General features: G+C 36.8%; 3 protein-coding genes across 6 annotated transcripts; 1 reads left to right on the top strand and 2 right to left on the bottom strand.

Annotated features, from left to right (window-relative positions):
• Positions 1–416: 416 nt before the first annotated feature.
• On the bottom strand, positions 417–8,697 carry LOC124185137 (adhesion G protein-coupled receptor A3). Of its 4 annotated transcripts, none has more exons than XM_046575572.1 (13): positions 8,683–8,697; positions 7,386–7,606; positions 7,162–7,305; positions 7,002–7,073; positions 6,848–6,919; positions 6,551–6,622; positions 6,374–6,457; positions 5,967–6,293; positions 5,745–5,881; positions 4,790–5,638; positions 4,409–4,649; positions 4,004–4,297; positions 417–3,884 (listed from the first exon to the last, which is right to left on the bottom strand). In XM_046575572.1, exons 2-13 carry the CDS (start codon positions 7,574–7,576, stop codon positions 1,568–1,570), a joined length of 4,800 nt encoding a protein of 1,599 aa, XP_046431528.1. In that variant the 5' UTR covers positions 7,577–7,606; positions 8,683–8,697; the 3' UTR covers positions 417–1,567. The 4 variants fall into 4 exon arrangements, with proteins under 4 accessions (XP_046431528.1, XP_046431526.1, XP_046431527.1 ...); XM_046575570.1 differs by lacking the exon at positions 8,683–8,697 and adding an exon at positions 8,094–8,303; XM_046575571.1 differs by lacking the exon at positions 8,683–8,697 and adding an exon at positions 8,098–8,303.
• LOC124185144 (serine--tRNA ligase, mitochondrial) lies at positions 8,413–10,872 on the top strand. The gene is made up of 4 exons (XM_046575594.1): positions 8,413–8,609; positions 8,710–9,428; positions 9,511–9,678; positions 9,748–10,872. Exons 1-4 carry the CDS (start codon positions 8,547–8,549, stop codon positions 10,070–10,072), a joined length of 1,275 nt encoding a protein of 424 aa, XP_046431550.1. The 5' UTR covers positions 8,413–8,546; the 3' UTR covers positions 10,073–10,872.
• Positions 10,873–11,428: 556 nt separating this feature from the next.
• On the bottom strand, positions 11,429–14,872 carry LOC124185145 (protein krasavietz). Its single transcript, XM_046575595.1, has 8 exons — positions 14,716–14,872; positions 13,822–13,893; positions 13,246–13,526; positions 12,840–13,144; positions 12,398–12,641; positions 12,063–12,282; positions 11,785–11,947; positions 11,429–11,606 (listed from the first exon to the last, which is right to left on the bottom strand). The coding sequence occupies exons 2-7, from the start codon at positions 13,880–13,882 to the stop codon at positions 11,796–11,798; spliced, it is 1,263 nt and encodes a 420-aa protein (XP_046431551.1). The 5' UTR covers positions 13,883–13,893; positions 14,716–14,872; the 3' UTR covers positions 11,429–11,606; positions 11,785–11,795.
• Between the last annotated feature and the right edge of the window lie 85 nt (positions 14,873–14,957).

Genomic DNA, 14,957 nt, shown 5'->3' with positions numbered 1-14,957 from the left:
TTGTTCATTACTCTCGGCACCGTGTGAGCCAGGTTTATCTGAGAAATAATTGGCAGTAGTAATTGGCATATTGAGATTCCTCGGCATATTACGCTGTGACAAATTCCCATTCAACCTGTTCGAACTTTGTATTGATAGTTACCGCTTCCTACGAGAAATCAGGATAAGTATAACAGCAAATTACCATAGGGGAAAACTAATTATAATTTCCTGATGAAACGGAGCCAACGTCTGGAATATATGAATATTTCTCACAGAGGAGAAGATTATTTTTTAGGCAAATTCATAAAAAATAAAAATCCTTGTTTACAATCAAGGTAAAATCATTTATTTGAAAAGTACAAATTATTTACAATATCTGCGTCTAATGTGACTAAAAGCAGGATATGTGAGGTTGTATAATATAAGCTTTTACGTACATTGAGTATTTTTTATTTATTTTTTAATAGAGAGACAATTAGCTGCGTGTCGCTTGCGCGCCTAAATCAAAGTACATGAATGAATAATGAAGTTAAAAATTAAAAAAGTTGACAATGAATTGCCAGATCACTACTTAATGTTAAACTTTAATCAGTGCGATTTGTCTTCATTGTTCAATAGAAGTTAATATGATGTGAGATTTAATGTTTTGAGATCGTTTTGTAGTTTCAGATAAAAAAAATTATAACAGTTCGGTTTTTTTTCCATCGAATTTAGATTAACATGGCAATTTGTCTTAAACAACTATAAATGCAGCTTACAAAGAAAAACAAAACTATAACTAGGTATGTTATATTTAGTTCTGCTAAAATGTTAAGAAAATAGTTGCCAATAAATTTGGAAGTCTTGTTATTTGTTATATACAATATATCTTTTTCTGGAAATAAATACATACAGAAGAGAAATTGAAAAACATTTAGTAAAAAAAAAAAAACTAGCAGAAAATTGGCAAACAAGTCAATACAATTGGTACATGATACAAAAAGTCTCTTGAAGTATAATGTTTATAAATAATACTATGATTTTCAATCGTAGAATCACACATCGATTTCTTACCAATGTTGTGGCACATTATTGGAAGATTCTTCAGATAATATACAAGGTTCATTTTTCAAGTTGTCTGTATATGATATCAGTGCAGGAAATACTAGGTCTTAAAATCTAATTCCCCAAGACTTAAAAAAGGCGAACTAGTTTTCCATCAATGATAGTTCAGAGTGAAATTCGTATTTGAATCATTGATTATCTTAAACGTATTTACGAAACCCAGGCAGAGTACCGTATTGAATTTGCAACCAATAGAAACCATCGATTTAACTAATCACAACACTTTTTACGTATTCACAGTTTCAATACTATGAAGTTTAATAAAATTTGAATATGACAGATTCCAAAGAATCTAATTAACGGCATTTCATTCTTTTGCATATAATTGAGGCACATTAATATTTTGGAACAACATATTAACTACTTTTGAAAATATATTTGGCTACATATCAAGCAATAATTTATCACATTCACTTCCTGCACTAAATTCTTTCCATTAATTGTTTAGTCTCAAAAATTTAACTGCCATCTTCATCAAACTCTAAACGCTCGTTTCCTTTTTGATGTTTCCCGAGAGTGAAGAATTTTCAGAGTATACTTCATCATCGGTATTCGAAATGACGTAGCCTTGACCATTTCTATAATCGCCCTCTTTCTCACAAACCTTTGTGCTATCCTTTGCTTGTGAAGACCTCAAGACGTCAGAAGATATTGAGTTGTCAAGAAATGTCAAATCATTGAGGGAATTGAATTCCTTCCCCAAATAGTCTTGCCCTTTATGCTGTGACCTACGCAGGCTACTTCTCTCATCTAAGTTGTGCTGACGCAGATGTGTCAAAGGTCTGAACTCATGCTCGTTGGTTACATTCATCAAAGAAGTAGCGTAAGTCTGTCCATCTTGGTCTTGTGTATAAGTATTTTCGCTTGTCAAGCTATTTTCCTCAACAAGAGATTGCTGCGATCTGTCGATCATCTGTTGAGAATTATGAACTTGATCATACAGATGAGAACTAGTGAGACTTTGTAGATCCATCAATGAAGGTCTAGAGTATTCATTCTCGCAACGTCTGGAACTTGTTGTGGAAGCGATGTCGTTTAATGATCTCCGATAATTTCTTGCCTCTATAAGATGATCTATTGGCAAGCAATACAAGCTGTTTGAATAGGATAATTTTTTTGGCATTTCAAATTGGGAGTTAATGTGATGTTCGTCCAAGTCGCTCATTTCGTTAGCACTCGAGCAATGAAAATTTTGATCTGTTTGTTCAGGTGTTTCGCCAATTTCAGGTAGATTGTGATCGCTCCGTTCGCTCGTTAGCTGTATAGATTCAATTTCTGAACTATATTCTAGGCTACACTGCTGAGAGACATTTCTCAGGTGTTTTTCCGTCTCGACTTTGCTTTCACCGTCAGAATTGTTCAAACTGGTATTTGTGTATAGCTGTTTATGTCGAGAACTGTTTCGAGGTGAAATTGCTCCACTATCAAAATCACTGTTTAATCTTTTTGTATTTTGTATAAAATTTTCTTGTCCGATGATAAAGCGCATTGGCATATTACGTTCTTCCGAAACACTGCCCCCGCTATCGGACAGAATGTTGACGTTTTTGATGCCATTTACTGGATTCACCTCAACGTGAATATTCGTGTTATTCACTTTGGCACTCGTACTGAATATATTTTTTTCAATATTAGATTCTAACCTGGTAGGTCTTGGTACAGAAATACAACTGCCACCGTCGCTAGTAGCACCTCCATCACCCTGTTTTCTGGGACCCAAATTATTATTCTTCATATGCCTTCTTTGCTTCTTAAAGAACTTTCGTGCCACGCCGCTTTGGTGAGGGTTGTAAAACATCTCTACCGATGCCAGGGTTGGCTCAGTGTATGTAGTCACTGAATTGTTAGACCTGTATTGTTGCCTGTGTAGGACAACTAAATTAACGTTAGCTATCTTAGCGGCAGTCGTGGCATCCATTGCGTTGAGATCAACAGCTCTTGTCAAGTTTGAATTACGAGATTTATTTGTATGCCTCGATGAGTTATTTGAATTAGTGTCCGATATTACTTGAGTAGCTTGAGAATTAGATACCGGGGCTAATGATTGTACTAGCGGCTGAGTCGGTATCACCGGATGAGTGTCGGATACACTTCTAGTCCTGCAACACCTGTTCTTTTTCTTTTTAAGCCAGCAACGCATTCTTAGCCACTGAAATCGCACATCACTCCGAGCTATGCCATAAAAGAAGAGAATAAATAATCCTAAGCTACTGGCTGAAATTGCATACATAATACTAAGTATAGTTTTTTCGTGAGTTATGTAAGGAATCAGAGGCCTTGTTAGAGCAGAAGCAGCCAAGAGCCACGTAATTAAATATAAAATTAAAACTACTACTTGTCCCTTGAGCTGCGTTATTTGAGAATGCTCCAAATCTTCAACTTCGGAAGACACTGTTTGCGTACTATGCAGACTATTTCTGTCGCCTGGAGCGTTTACGTTTGGTTCAAGTAATTCTAAGTCCATATTTTCAGTGGCTTGAGTACCTTCGGATAGTTGAGCATTCAAATCAATATTTCTGATTGCGCATCGTATTAACAGGTGAAATATTATCAGATAAATTACTAAAATTAATGCAGGAACAAACAAAGCTGCTAGCGCTGGGCCAGAGGATAAAAAACAATGATTATAACTCGCGTATTCCCGCAGGTTTATGGCTCCCGAGATTCCACAAATTATGAGCGCGATTCCCCATCCGACCAAGTAAAGACCGAGCAAGGGTTTCTGTATCGGTTGATCCGGCAGCTCGTCTTCTGGTATAACATCCACATCAGATTTCGACAGTCTTTTATACATGTTGCTGGAAACGTATTGCAAACGATCATGAGCTCGTATAGTTGGACAGTAATATTGAATGACGTTATCGACAGAACAATACATCTTTTCCTTTTTGACTAGTTTAGTGTTTAAGATGCTTACCTAGCAGAAACAGACATCCACAGTAAACTACACAGGGATAGATAGTGCAGAGTTAATCCTATACTCTGGCAAATGTAAATATTTTCAGTCTGTTGAATCCCGACAGTGTAAAGGAGGCACAAGAGAACCATCGCAACCCATGTATTGACCAAACAGTGTTTCACTTTTTTTGGCATCAGAATTGACGCATGGCAAACCATATAGGTGATACATGCGCATGTCAAGCATATTGTAGCAATGAAACTCCCAACATAAATTGCTGGATGAGAATATCTGAATTTTGCTCTCGCCATGCTACAAATAATCATAAATAATTTCATCTGAGAATCAATTCGTCATTAGTGGAGAATACAAGCGACTTCCAGTCTATGGTGTATTGCGCAAGTATCGAAATGATTCATTTACCTTGCTGTTTCCTCTTTGAGAAAACTGGTATCTTGTAGAAGCCCATAGTATCCTAACCGGTTGCAATGGAACACTATAAGATTATTTACCAGGTACGATAAATGACATCCGTCACTGGTCCATCCTTTGGAATCTCCCGAATCCCAAACTACCGGCCTCGGTTGACTACCGGAATAGTGATAAATCGGTGCTTTTAACGTGACATACACCGGCTCTGTTAGATTAGCTACTTGCACGCCAACTGGAAATTGGTAAAATATTTCCTTCAATTATTTTTGATATTTTTAATTTTTGCAAGCAAGCAGGCGGGAATAGTTTAAAAAGGAAATTTACGAAGCAAATCTTGTTAACATCCTGGTTGGAATTATTCTTGTAACTTACTTAATTTGCTACCGATGACGCAGGATGAAATATCCATGTTACTATCTTCTGTAGCTATTGGAAATAGTCTGTTATCACTGTACATTGAAATCATAAGCTGGTGAGCAACAGTAACATCCAGATGACGCAGCAAGGTTGAAGGTAGCTGGATCGATGCTTCGACAACTTTGTCCTTTGTATTAATCAATGCAGTCTTATTATTGGTAGCGCAGTGTAACAGTCTTGTATCGGAATCTCTCGCTAAGACGCTACTGCTGTACCAAGTACAAGTTAAACCAGTGAAAGTTTCACGTCTTACTCTAAACTCCTCAAGAGCCATATTTTTCTTATGAGATTGTATAGAAGGCGTAAATTCGATCACAGTTTCAACAGCTTTGATTAATCTTGTACACGAGCCATAGTTGACTTCAGCAATTTTTAACATTTCTTTCGGTAACTTCATAACAACGTTCACAATTTCTATGAGGATAGGACAAAGTTCTTTCTCTTGTACTAAAAAATGGAGATAGTTCTCAATTGTAAGTGTTATAAAATTGATTTCTACAGGATCGGTCAATTTTCTGCTATCCGTCGTATAGTTCTTGAAACTTTTGGCTGTCTCCAATAGACTACCTTTTGTCAGTGACAAATTTACTTTTGAAAATTGTTCCAGTACTTTCGTTGTGTGAGATACGTATGGACAGGATTCTGTGTTCAGATTTTCCCACTGTCCGGTTTTGTTACAGCGGTACGACGCTTTTAGAGATACTTGCATCGGACCTGATAACCGATTACCTTCGCAAGGTAGTTCTACTTTCCAACCAATCACAGTTCTGGGCCAAGCATAAACGCCTTTGTTGTTTCTAGTAGCTAGTGGAGTGAAAAAGTGTGTTAAATCAATTTTACCACTCAAAAATTTTATATCTTAAGGCATACGAATTAAAAGCTCTTTGAAATAATAATTCCATCATATTACCTGCTAGTGGACAGTAACGAGTGTTCTCAGAAATGACTATCATATTGATAGTTTTTGATTTGTTTCTGTGCAGAGATACTAATTGACAATTCCATTGACCATTGTGCTCTTCTTTGACTGGAATGATGCTAAGTAAGCTAAGTGGCAAGATAAGAGCTCTGGTTAATAGAAAACTCACCATCTATAGACAGGAGTGAGGAGACATGAGATTGAAATATTTACCTGTCCACTATTCCACTATCTGTCAAATGTCTGTTCTCAATTGTAATATTAGGTAAAGATGTTCGAGGATCTGTATAATTTATATTGTCAACCATATCGGTTGCGTTTGGATTCCATAACCAATTCAACTTTGCTGTTTTATCCTCTGTTATGCCAGGAGCCCGACACTTTAAGTGTATCGAATCACCGGCAAACACCACTTGGTTTTGATCAGGGATCATTTCAATTGTCGGTGTAGCCAACTGGCACTGAATCTCCTCCGAAACTCTTAATTTTTTCATTGGTTGACCCTTCAGATTATCTGGACTGGAACATTTTGGTGTTGGGCTGCGAAGAGTATATAAACATCAATTATTAAACTCCTTGAGCATCGGAAGATTATAGAAACAACAGAATTGCCTAATTACCTTAAGTTAATAGATGAATTCCGGATCCAGTTACTGAACCAGTAAATACCGCAGTCGCACACCCATGGGTTACCGGATAAATCCCTAAATAGAATCATAAAAGATTTAACGTCTTTATGTTGTATCTACGATGAAAACTGTGCTGATAATGAGTAAAAAAAACTTTCCAAATCTTACAATTGCGTCAAAGAATTGAGCCCATGAAATGTACCATCCTTCAAAGTAGTCAAATCATTTTGATTGAGTTTCCTAGAATACAAGGACATGTTACTACATTTTTTTTGATCCAATAAAATCCAAGAATGACAAAAGTATGAGAATTTAGATTATTTCAAAATTTAAGTATACGAATATTCACATCCAGCCAGATCACTTTCGCAAAATGCATAAAGAATTTAATATTGATTGAACAAAACAGAGTTGCATACCTAGCAGAAATAAGAGATGCAAAGTAGCTAAAATAAATGAACTTACAGACGATCTAAAACCAGCAAATCATGAAATAAAGTTGTATCCAAGGCGCTTATAATATTCGCTGATAAATCGCTGGTAAAAGAAAGCAAAAAACATACGATTATAATAAAATACATAATATATTATTGCAATGTTGAGAATTCGTTTTACTTACAGCCTTTTGAGTCGAGTCAATTGTCTGAAGGCATGGGTATCAATAGTGGTAATGTTATTCTTACTCAAATCTCTGCAAGAGAAGCAAAAAAAAAAAAACAATGAAAATCTTCACAAACTCTTTTCATATTTAATAACCAATAGGAATTAAAATGACTCACAGTCTTTCAAGACTTTGCAGCCCTCCAAAAGCTTCTTCTTCTAAAAAGCTAATTTTATTCGATGATAAATTCAGGCGGCGCAGATTGGTTAAATTTCTGAATACTCCAGATTGTATCAGATAGATTTCATTTTTGCTCAGATCTCTGCATTAAAAAGTAAACAGATCTATTTAACAAATTGCTCAATAATTGAAGTAGTTTGAAAATAATTTACTAAGTATTACAGCTGGAAAAGCGCCACGCTAACTGCATTGATGTCAACATCTTTTATATCTTCAATTGCACCGACGCATCTCGCCTTCAACCACTCCGCTTGTGCACCGGTTTTTCTGCATTTACATTTTTGCGGGCAGTCGTAACTACCGATGAATTCAAACGTTTGAAACAAAATCCATAGTAGAAGTACAGCTCTCATTGTCGCGGAGCTCCAAGAGTCTTTATGAAGCTGCGTTCGAAACAACACAAATTTGAGAAAAGAATTTAAATTTTTTAATTATGTAAATAGAAAATTCTCAGCAACGGGATACATCAATTGGAATGAGATTTAAATGTTTTACCATACATTTTCAAAATATGTAATTCGGAAAGAATGAGTTTAAAGTTCAATGAAGGGAAGAAGCGACCAACTAAAGCACAGTGTCATACAACGCCGATAGAGTCTTAAAAATTGAGAAGTAAATCTGACAAAGGGTTTGTTTACGAGTATGGAAAAATGCACTATCTAAGATGAGCATTCACCTATATGCGTGATGCAAGTTATCGAGATAACATTCTAGGATGAAAGTTATAACGGAAGAGGATTTGAAAGCGGCAATCGATGACGCGAAAAAAAAGAAGCAAACGATTGTTGTTTGTGAACTCATTGGTGAAAGGGATGAGCTGATGAGATAGTGACAATAAAATACAAGAATAACAACGAAACTTGTTCGTACCTACATACGGATATCGCCGAGCGTCGTATTATCTCACATCGTGATGAATTTACCGTAATTGAGGCCCTTCGATGAAGTAACTTTTCCACCGACAGCCATGCTAAATAGCGGCATCAATTAATTAAACACGTTACCGTTCGTTACCGGATTATTTCTCATACCAAAACAAGACCAAGGTAAAAATGTACTACATGCCAAGACCCAATTAGCACCGTTGTTGCAGGCTTTCTTTCGTCCCTCGTTTATTGGAAGAGAGTTTCCTGTCTCAAGCTCGGCGCCTGCGCCCAATCAAGTTCGATTTTGAGGTTTTTCTCGTTGTTTTTCCTGTAGGGATGAAAGAAAAGCTGCAGCAGACGACAGTAAATTCCTGAGTGAAAGAAGTCGGTCGAAGGATGATCACCGATTTTCTTCACACTGCCGATTATTGATAGAAGTACGACAACGCGATTGAATATGAATTTCAGTAGACGGTTAGCTAATTTATACAAATACAGATCGCTTTGTACGGACGCTAAGGTACATCATCGAACTTCCTAACCTTTGAAAATTTCTCTACGTAACTGGACTAACCTGATAGTATGTAACTTACTTTCCATTCATTTATCGTTTGCCTTAGACCGTTACCTCAGCGCCTAAAGTGAATCTAGAATTACCACAACCGGAGTACGATATTGACTACTTGTGCGATGTGGGTAATCGGAAATATATTGCTGAGAACATAAAGCAAAGAAAAGGTATCGGCGACATTGACAAGGTTCATCAACTGCTTGAAACATCAGCCTCTAGGGAATTGTTGGATATAGAGCTTGGAAAAATACCAAATCAAACAGATCCTCGTGTCTCTGATTATGGGCCAGAGGGGAGAGTTTTAAACACTTGCGGTTCTATGCCTACCTTTAATTACCAGCCGAAAGAGTTTGAGGATCTAGCTAAAAACTTGAAACTTATACGTACAGAAAACTTGGGACAATTATCTGGTTCCAGAAGTTACATGCTTCTCGGGGATCTCGCCGAGCTTGAGGAGGCTTTGGTTTATTACACACTCCGTGAACTCGTCAATAGAAAGTTTCAGGTGATCTCTGTACCTGATATACTGCCTTCGCAGATCATTGAGCGGTGCGGAATGATTGTCGAAGGGACGAGAACGCAGGTCTATTACTTGGATTCTGCTCACGGCCATTATCAAAGTTTATCTGGAACTGCGGAGATGGCTATTGCAGGGAAACTTGCTGGTGCTCGATTGTCTCTCGAGCATCTGCCTCTTAAGTATGCAGCTGTCAGCAGGTGCTACCGAGCTGAAGCCTCGAGCATTATTGCAGAGAGAGGATTGTATAGGTAAGCGGTCGATAGATGCGGCAAAATACCGATTCCAATCCAATTTTCATAATCCCGTATCATTCGAAGCATCTTATTGTAGGGTACATCAGTTTACAAAGGTAGAAATGTTTGTTTGCTGCCAACCGCATCAATCCGCCGAGCTTTTAAACGAACTTCAGTCGATTGAAGAAGAATTGTTCAGTAGTTTGGGGATTCATTTCAAAGTCGTAGATATGCCTCCTCACGAATTAGGAGCTCCGGCTTACAGGTATACTTCAAATCGTAATTGTGATTCTATGATAGTTGTGAAAGGGTATAATTTGAATGAATTTCGTAGGAAATTGGACATTGAAGGTTGGATGCCTGGGCGAAAACTTTTTGGTGAATTATCTAGCTGCAGCAACTGCACAGATTATCAATCTCGTAGGCTTGGGATCAAATATGAGACGGCGGATCACAGATTGGAGCACGTTCATACATTGAATGGCACAGCGTGTGCTATACCGAGAATGTTAATTGCTCTTTGTGAAACGCATCAAACTGAAGAAGGAATTATTAAGATACCTGAAAAATTATTACCCTTTATGAAGGGTAAAACTATTATAGAGCAACAGCCTGTTGCGGCTATGAGATTTGCTAAGTACAAACCAAAAATACACTGAATATATAAAAAAATTGTTTCCAACTACCTCATATCACCTGGTTTTTATTCTTATCGCCTGCTTCGCTTTTCTGCTGCGAATGCAGTATTAAAATTCATCGGTAGTTACGTTATGTCGAAAAATGAATGATACAACCTGAGCTGTGCTTAAGATATGGGGAAGAAAGAAACTGTACACGGGCTGAATTGGCAAAGTAGCAACGTGATTGAAAATCTCCCTCACAATTTTAGTTTGATATTTTATTCACTCAAAATGGACAACGTAGGATTGAACACATGTTCCCAACAGTTTCCCGTTTTCATAATCACATCCAAAATATTGATTGATGCCTCGTATTCCGTCTTACAATACAACATTCACATTGTCCTTGTAACGTTCGTTTACTCAAACAGTAACTGTTAACTGGTATCATTGATGAAGATTTAATTTTACGTATTTGTATTCAATCAGAATTTATTATTTAAAAATGCTGTTAAGGTTCAATGAATCCATCCTACAAGTTCGTATCCGCAGAATGTACAAATTCTATTTTACCAAAACTGCTAAAAATTGTTTTATCTATTTCTATATGTCATGAATTCCGCATACCTCCGCTAATCGAAACAGTATAATTCTTCCCGAAGACTCATATGGGTGTTACCTAGTGACATTTTTCCATTCAAAAAACGGTTCTCTCAACGATAAAATAAAAAGATAGATTTCCTTGAAATAAGGCTCGGCTTAGATATTTGAATTCGTTGTTTTTATCCTGCATAACGAGCTTTAAATTAACTACCCTAGATGTTAAAGTACATTTTCCACTATATATCAAAAAAATGTACGCAGTTCTGAATCCTTGGTATATTTGTCATGGCTATGGCGTAGCCGAAGAATGATATGAAATACTTATGCTATTTAAATGGGAAATAATTATTGCATGCGAATATTGAATGAGGATCATTCAAGTAACATCTGAACTAATAGAAGAATCAAAAATCAAGATCACAATCGTTTCCGCCATTTTCATTTTTTTCCGTCTTTACAATCAGGAATTGACCAAAACCCCTGTTATAAAACATCACCTGACAATATATTTTTCTCCAAACTAAACAATACAATTATTGTTATTATACAAAGTAAGACGGGGTACCGAAAATTGTACGCACACAAAGATAATGTCATTTTTTTCAAATACTTTTTTGCTGTTTTTTTTTTTTTGTTATTCTGTATATATTTTGTAGCGGAGATATAAAAATGTAACACAAAATATTTCCTCTTAAAGTAATACAATTCAGAAACATTGCGGATTTACAATAGTTCCCCAGGTTAAATTTACCTATTAGTTTATTTTAAGTTCATTCATTTAATTTTCTTTTCTTTTCTAGTATCAACAGTTTATTCCTTTGTTTTGACGCACTGTTGCGGTGATTTTTTACCGCCAATTTTTACGTAAAAAAAAAATTCCCGTCACCGATTAGTTCATCTTCACCGAAGTGTTTCAAGTGTTGAACAGAATACTGACGTGCTGTTTTCTTGCAATGATGTTTCAATTTATCTAAAACAAATGACAAAAAAAAAAAAAAAAATCATCAAAGATACACCAAAAATGTGAAAACATTCAGCCATAATTGAAGATTTTGGCAGTAATTGAAAAAAAGCTGCTCAATATTTTGGCTGATGAAATATCACGTTTGTTGTTTTTAATTGTGTGATTGAGTTTTTATTGAAAATACCTTCAATCACTTTAATCTTCCTCTTCTCCAGATTCTGACTCTTCTTCGGCACTTTGCAGCCACTCGATGAATTTTTTCATTTGGTCCAAAAACAGCATCTTTCCTTTAACTGAGTGACCCTCCTTGAACCACTTCAAGATCACTTCTTCCGACACTACATCCGCTGAGAACAAAAAGTACAAAGTGACATCGTTAAGCAGTCAAGTAAAAGGGTTTCAGAACTTAACGAATTGGCTTTGTACGACTTTTAATTTGTCCTTAGTGCTATGGAAACTTACTTTTGTAGAAAAGCAAGACGATCTTTTGGAAGACTTTCATAAAGTTCATGTTCTCGTAGCAAAACTCTTGAACCTTTAGTAGCAAAGCTAGTTCAGATCTGGCAGTGGATGTGAATGCACCGAACAGCGGTGTGTAGGTCTTCAAATGTTTCAGCGCTTGTTCGGCAACAAGTTCTTCTTTCTTATTCCATTCGGCTTGACCCATCACTACTCCCCAAATCTGTGAACAGTAACGAGTATTTCAAACCGATACAGTTCCGATGAGACGGTATATAATATTCTTGTGCGTTTTCAAGCACACAGTTTAATATGGATAATTTTTGAATTCAGCATACCAATCCGATGACTTCATGTTCAGGGATGCAGCTCTTTACTGCCATGTCTTTGAGGTCAATTACAATGTCCTTGATTGGTCGATTGTCAGCCAAATCGTCGAGTAAAAGTTGCTGTAAATCACGCTTTGCTTCTTGGCTGGCCTGCGCCTTGTGTAACTTGACAATATCAGCTAAACCTGCTGCTTCAAAGGCTGATCTAAAGTGTTCTTCCGTCCTTTTATTTGGTGGAACAAATTCCATCAACCTAAGATGACGAAATTATATAAAAATGTGAAACTGTTTTTTGTCACCGACTGATCGTAAAGATCGAAATTTGAAACTCCCTGTTACCCTTTGTTGAAAAACAAGTCTCGGGATTTATGACCGCCTAGTCCATCATTATTATTATCTAGATATTTCTACCGAAATTTAGTGAGTGAACGTTTAAGCATAATTGATTCACCTTCCTTCAATGCCTCCACGCTTAAGGGCAGTCATCAAGCTAGGCAATCCTTTTTCCTGTTTCCAAGTAACACAAACTTCCATCAAAAAGTCGAGAGCCAAGTTGTCTTTGACGAGATGTTCGTTGATTAATACAGAAAGTACTGTTGGTGGACAGGCACCGTTCGAGATCCAGAGTGCAGTCATTCGGGCTAGTTTCACCCTTTCCATTGCTGTAAATCCCTTCATGAAAACCAACACCTTCTTCATCTCTTCTTCGAACATTTTTTCCAAATATTTGTAGCGTCGGGTCAGTTTAATGAAAACCTGTACGACAAGTGAAAATAGGTCCAGGGTAAAGTATCAATTCAATTGGGAAAGCACAACCATTATATAATTGAACTTTAAGAAGATAAAAAAATAAGAACCTGTTCGAAGTTTTTCATGCTCTCCATATCTTCGGGTTGTTCAAATACGCAAGCGGTGGTTTTAACCGGTTTGTCCCCATCTTGCGCAATGGTGCCTCCTGGTACCAAGAGGCCACCAGCAATTAAAATGTCGAAAAGTGCCTCTCCATACCGGCGGTAGTCCAGCTTTGAACCAGCCACATCCAAATACTTGGAAATGGCCTCTAAGTCATTATCAGCCTTTTCCAATCCAAGAAGAATCGCATCTCGAAACCCGGTCGGGTCGTACTTCTCTCTTTCATCTGAATATGAAAGCGGGGAAAAATTGATATTGAATTGACAAATATTGAATGAAAAAGCTTTACATCAATGCCTATTGTGAATTTTTTTTGAAACACGTTATATTTCTCCAAAAACGATTTACCAAGAATCACGTTCAACATTTAACAATATACCAGGATCTTAAGTTTCAAATATATTTGTATTATTTACTTATTAAATTCGTGATTTATTTTTGTTTTGCTAAATTTACAATGAGTTTTTGTTAATACACTTTTGAGTGTTCATTCAACAGTATTATTGATGATAGTTTTATACCTCTTTTTCTGGTCTTTATGCGTTGACCTGACAGCACTGGCTTTTCTATTTTCTGACTCATACAATTCCCTTCTGTAATAAAAATAAAAATTCAAAATACCGCGGATACATGTTCGCATTTGGCTTGCTTACGACGAGTTCATGATTGTCAACATAATGAAAATGATGATTAAATTATCGGAGACACAAAGTTACACCTGAAAACAAAAATTTCAATCGAGAATCGCTGCTAGAACTGTCTTACGAAAAGAAAAATTGCACTCTGGGAATATTGGGTTGCATTCATAAGTGCGACGATACAATTTGCAATCGAAGTAAGTTCAGAGAATTGTAATCATCATTATCATATTATCATCATTGATGGAAACCACAACACAATTTTAAGAAGAAAATTACATGTATGAAAAATTAACACTTATGATTATGAAAGCAAATGAATAGGTGGCGACGAAGAACCTTGAAATGTTGGGTACAGTTCAATGGATAAGAATAGAGGATAAAATTCTTGCGTGGAAAGAGAATTTGACAAGAGTGAACCAAACAAAGGAGTGCAACAAAATTAGGAAAAGTTAGATTTGCGAATTAACCTTGGTATGACCAGGCGTAAATAACGAAGGTCCGTGTTGGTGAAGGATAAGAAGGGAGAGTGATATGTTGGGATGGAAATTGGCCGAGAATGATAAAGAAGAGAGCGACTTCATTTATGTTATGATTGCGTGTGCCCCGAGATGCGATATCAATCATTCCTCCACGTTTGGGCCGCCTTTACTTCCGAGGTTAAGGCGCGTCATCATATCCTCGACATCCTCGCCGTTCCGCCTTGTAGGGTTGGCGAAAATATTCGAGGGAAAACAAAGCGAGTAATTCACGAATTTTGATTGTGGTTTGACTTACTTTAATGCACGTAAAAACTTCGAACAGCCCCTTTCCAGGCTTGTGAGGTGTTTCAAGGAGGACTGCGTAAGTTGGGGTCAGCGAAATGGGAACAGGGTGTCCAATAACAGGCTACGTGTGGTGTGACCGGAAATCAAAACAACGAATGTACTATCGCTTAAAACGGGCTCGGTTCCTGCATTGCAGTTTTATCATCAAGTGAAATGAGGAAATATGTTAAGAAATGAAATTTATACTCTCGG

This window comes from Neodiprion fabricii, chromosome 6 (assembly GCF_021155785.1).
Source record: "Neodiprion fabricii isolate iyNeoFabr1 chromosome 6, iyNeoFabr1.1, whole genome shotgun sequence".
NCBI lineage: Eukaryota > Metazoa > Arthropoda > Insecta > Hymenoptera > Diprionidae > Neodiprion > Neodiprion fabricii.
The sequence above is the reverse complement of the archived record's forward strand: the minus strand, read 5'-3'. Positions and strand labels throughout refer to the sequence as shown.

Excerpts from the sequence above, each read along its gene's own strand:
- LOC124185137 (XM_046575572.1), bottom strand. The coding sequence starts at position 7,576 with ATGAGAGCTGTACTTCTACTATGGATTTTGTTTCAAACGTTTGAATTC. Across the intron at positions 7,074-7,161 it reads CTGCAAAGTCTTGAAAGACT|AGATTTGAGTAAGAATAACA; the intron begins GTGAGTCATTTT and ends CTTCTCTTGCAG. Across the intron at positions 6,294-6,373 it reads AATTCATCTATTAACTTAAG|CCCAACACCAAAATGTTCCA; the intron begins GTAATTAGGCAA and ends TACTCTTCGCAG.
- LOC124185144 (XM_046575594.1), top strand. The coding sequence starts at position 8,547 with ATGAATTTCAGTAGACGGTTAGCTAATTTATACAAATACAGATCGCTT. Across the intron at positions 8,610-8,709 it reads CGCTTTGTACGGACGCTAAG|ACCGTTACCTCAGCGCCTAA; the intron begins GTACATCATCGA and ends CGTTTGCCTTAG. Across the intron at positions 9,429-9,510 it reads GCAGAGAGAGGATTGTATAG|GGTACATCAGTTTACAAAGG; the intron begins GTAAGCGGTCGA and ends ATCTTATTGTAG.
- LOC124185145 (XM_046575595.1), bottom strand. The coding sequence starts at position 13,882 with ATGAGTCAGAAAATAGAAAAGCCAGTGCTGTCAGGTCAACGCATAAAG. Across the intron at positions 13,527-13,821 it reads CATAAAGACCAGAAAAAGAG|ATGAAAGAGAGAAGTACGAC; the intron begins GTATAAAACTAT and ends TTTCATATTCAG. Across the intron at positions 13,145-13,245 it reads GCATGAAAAACTTCGAACAG|GTTTTCATTAAACTGACCCG; the intron begins GTTCTTATTTTT and ends CTTGTCGTACAG.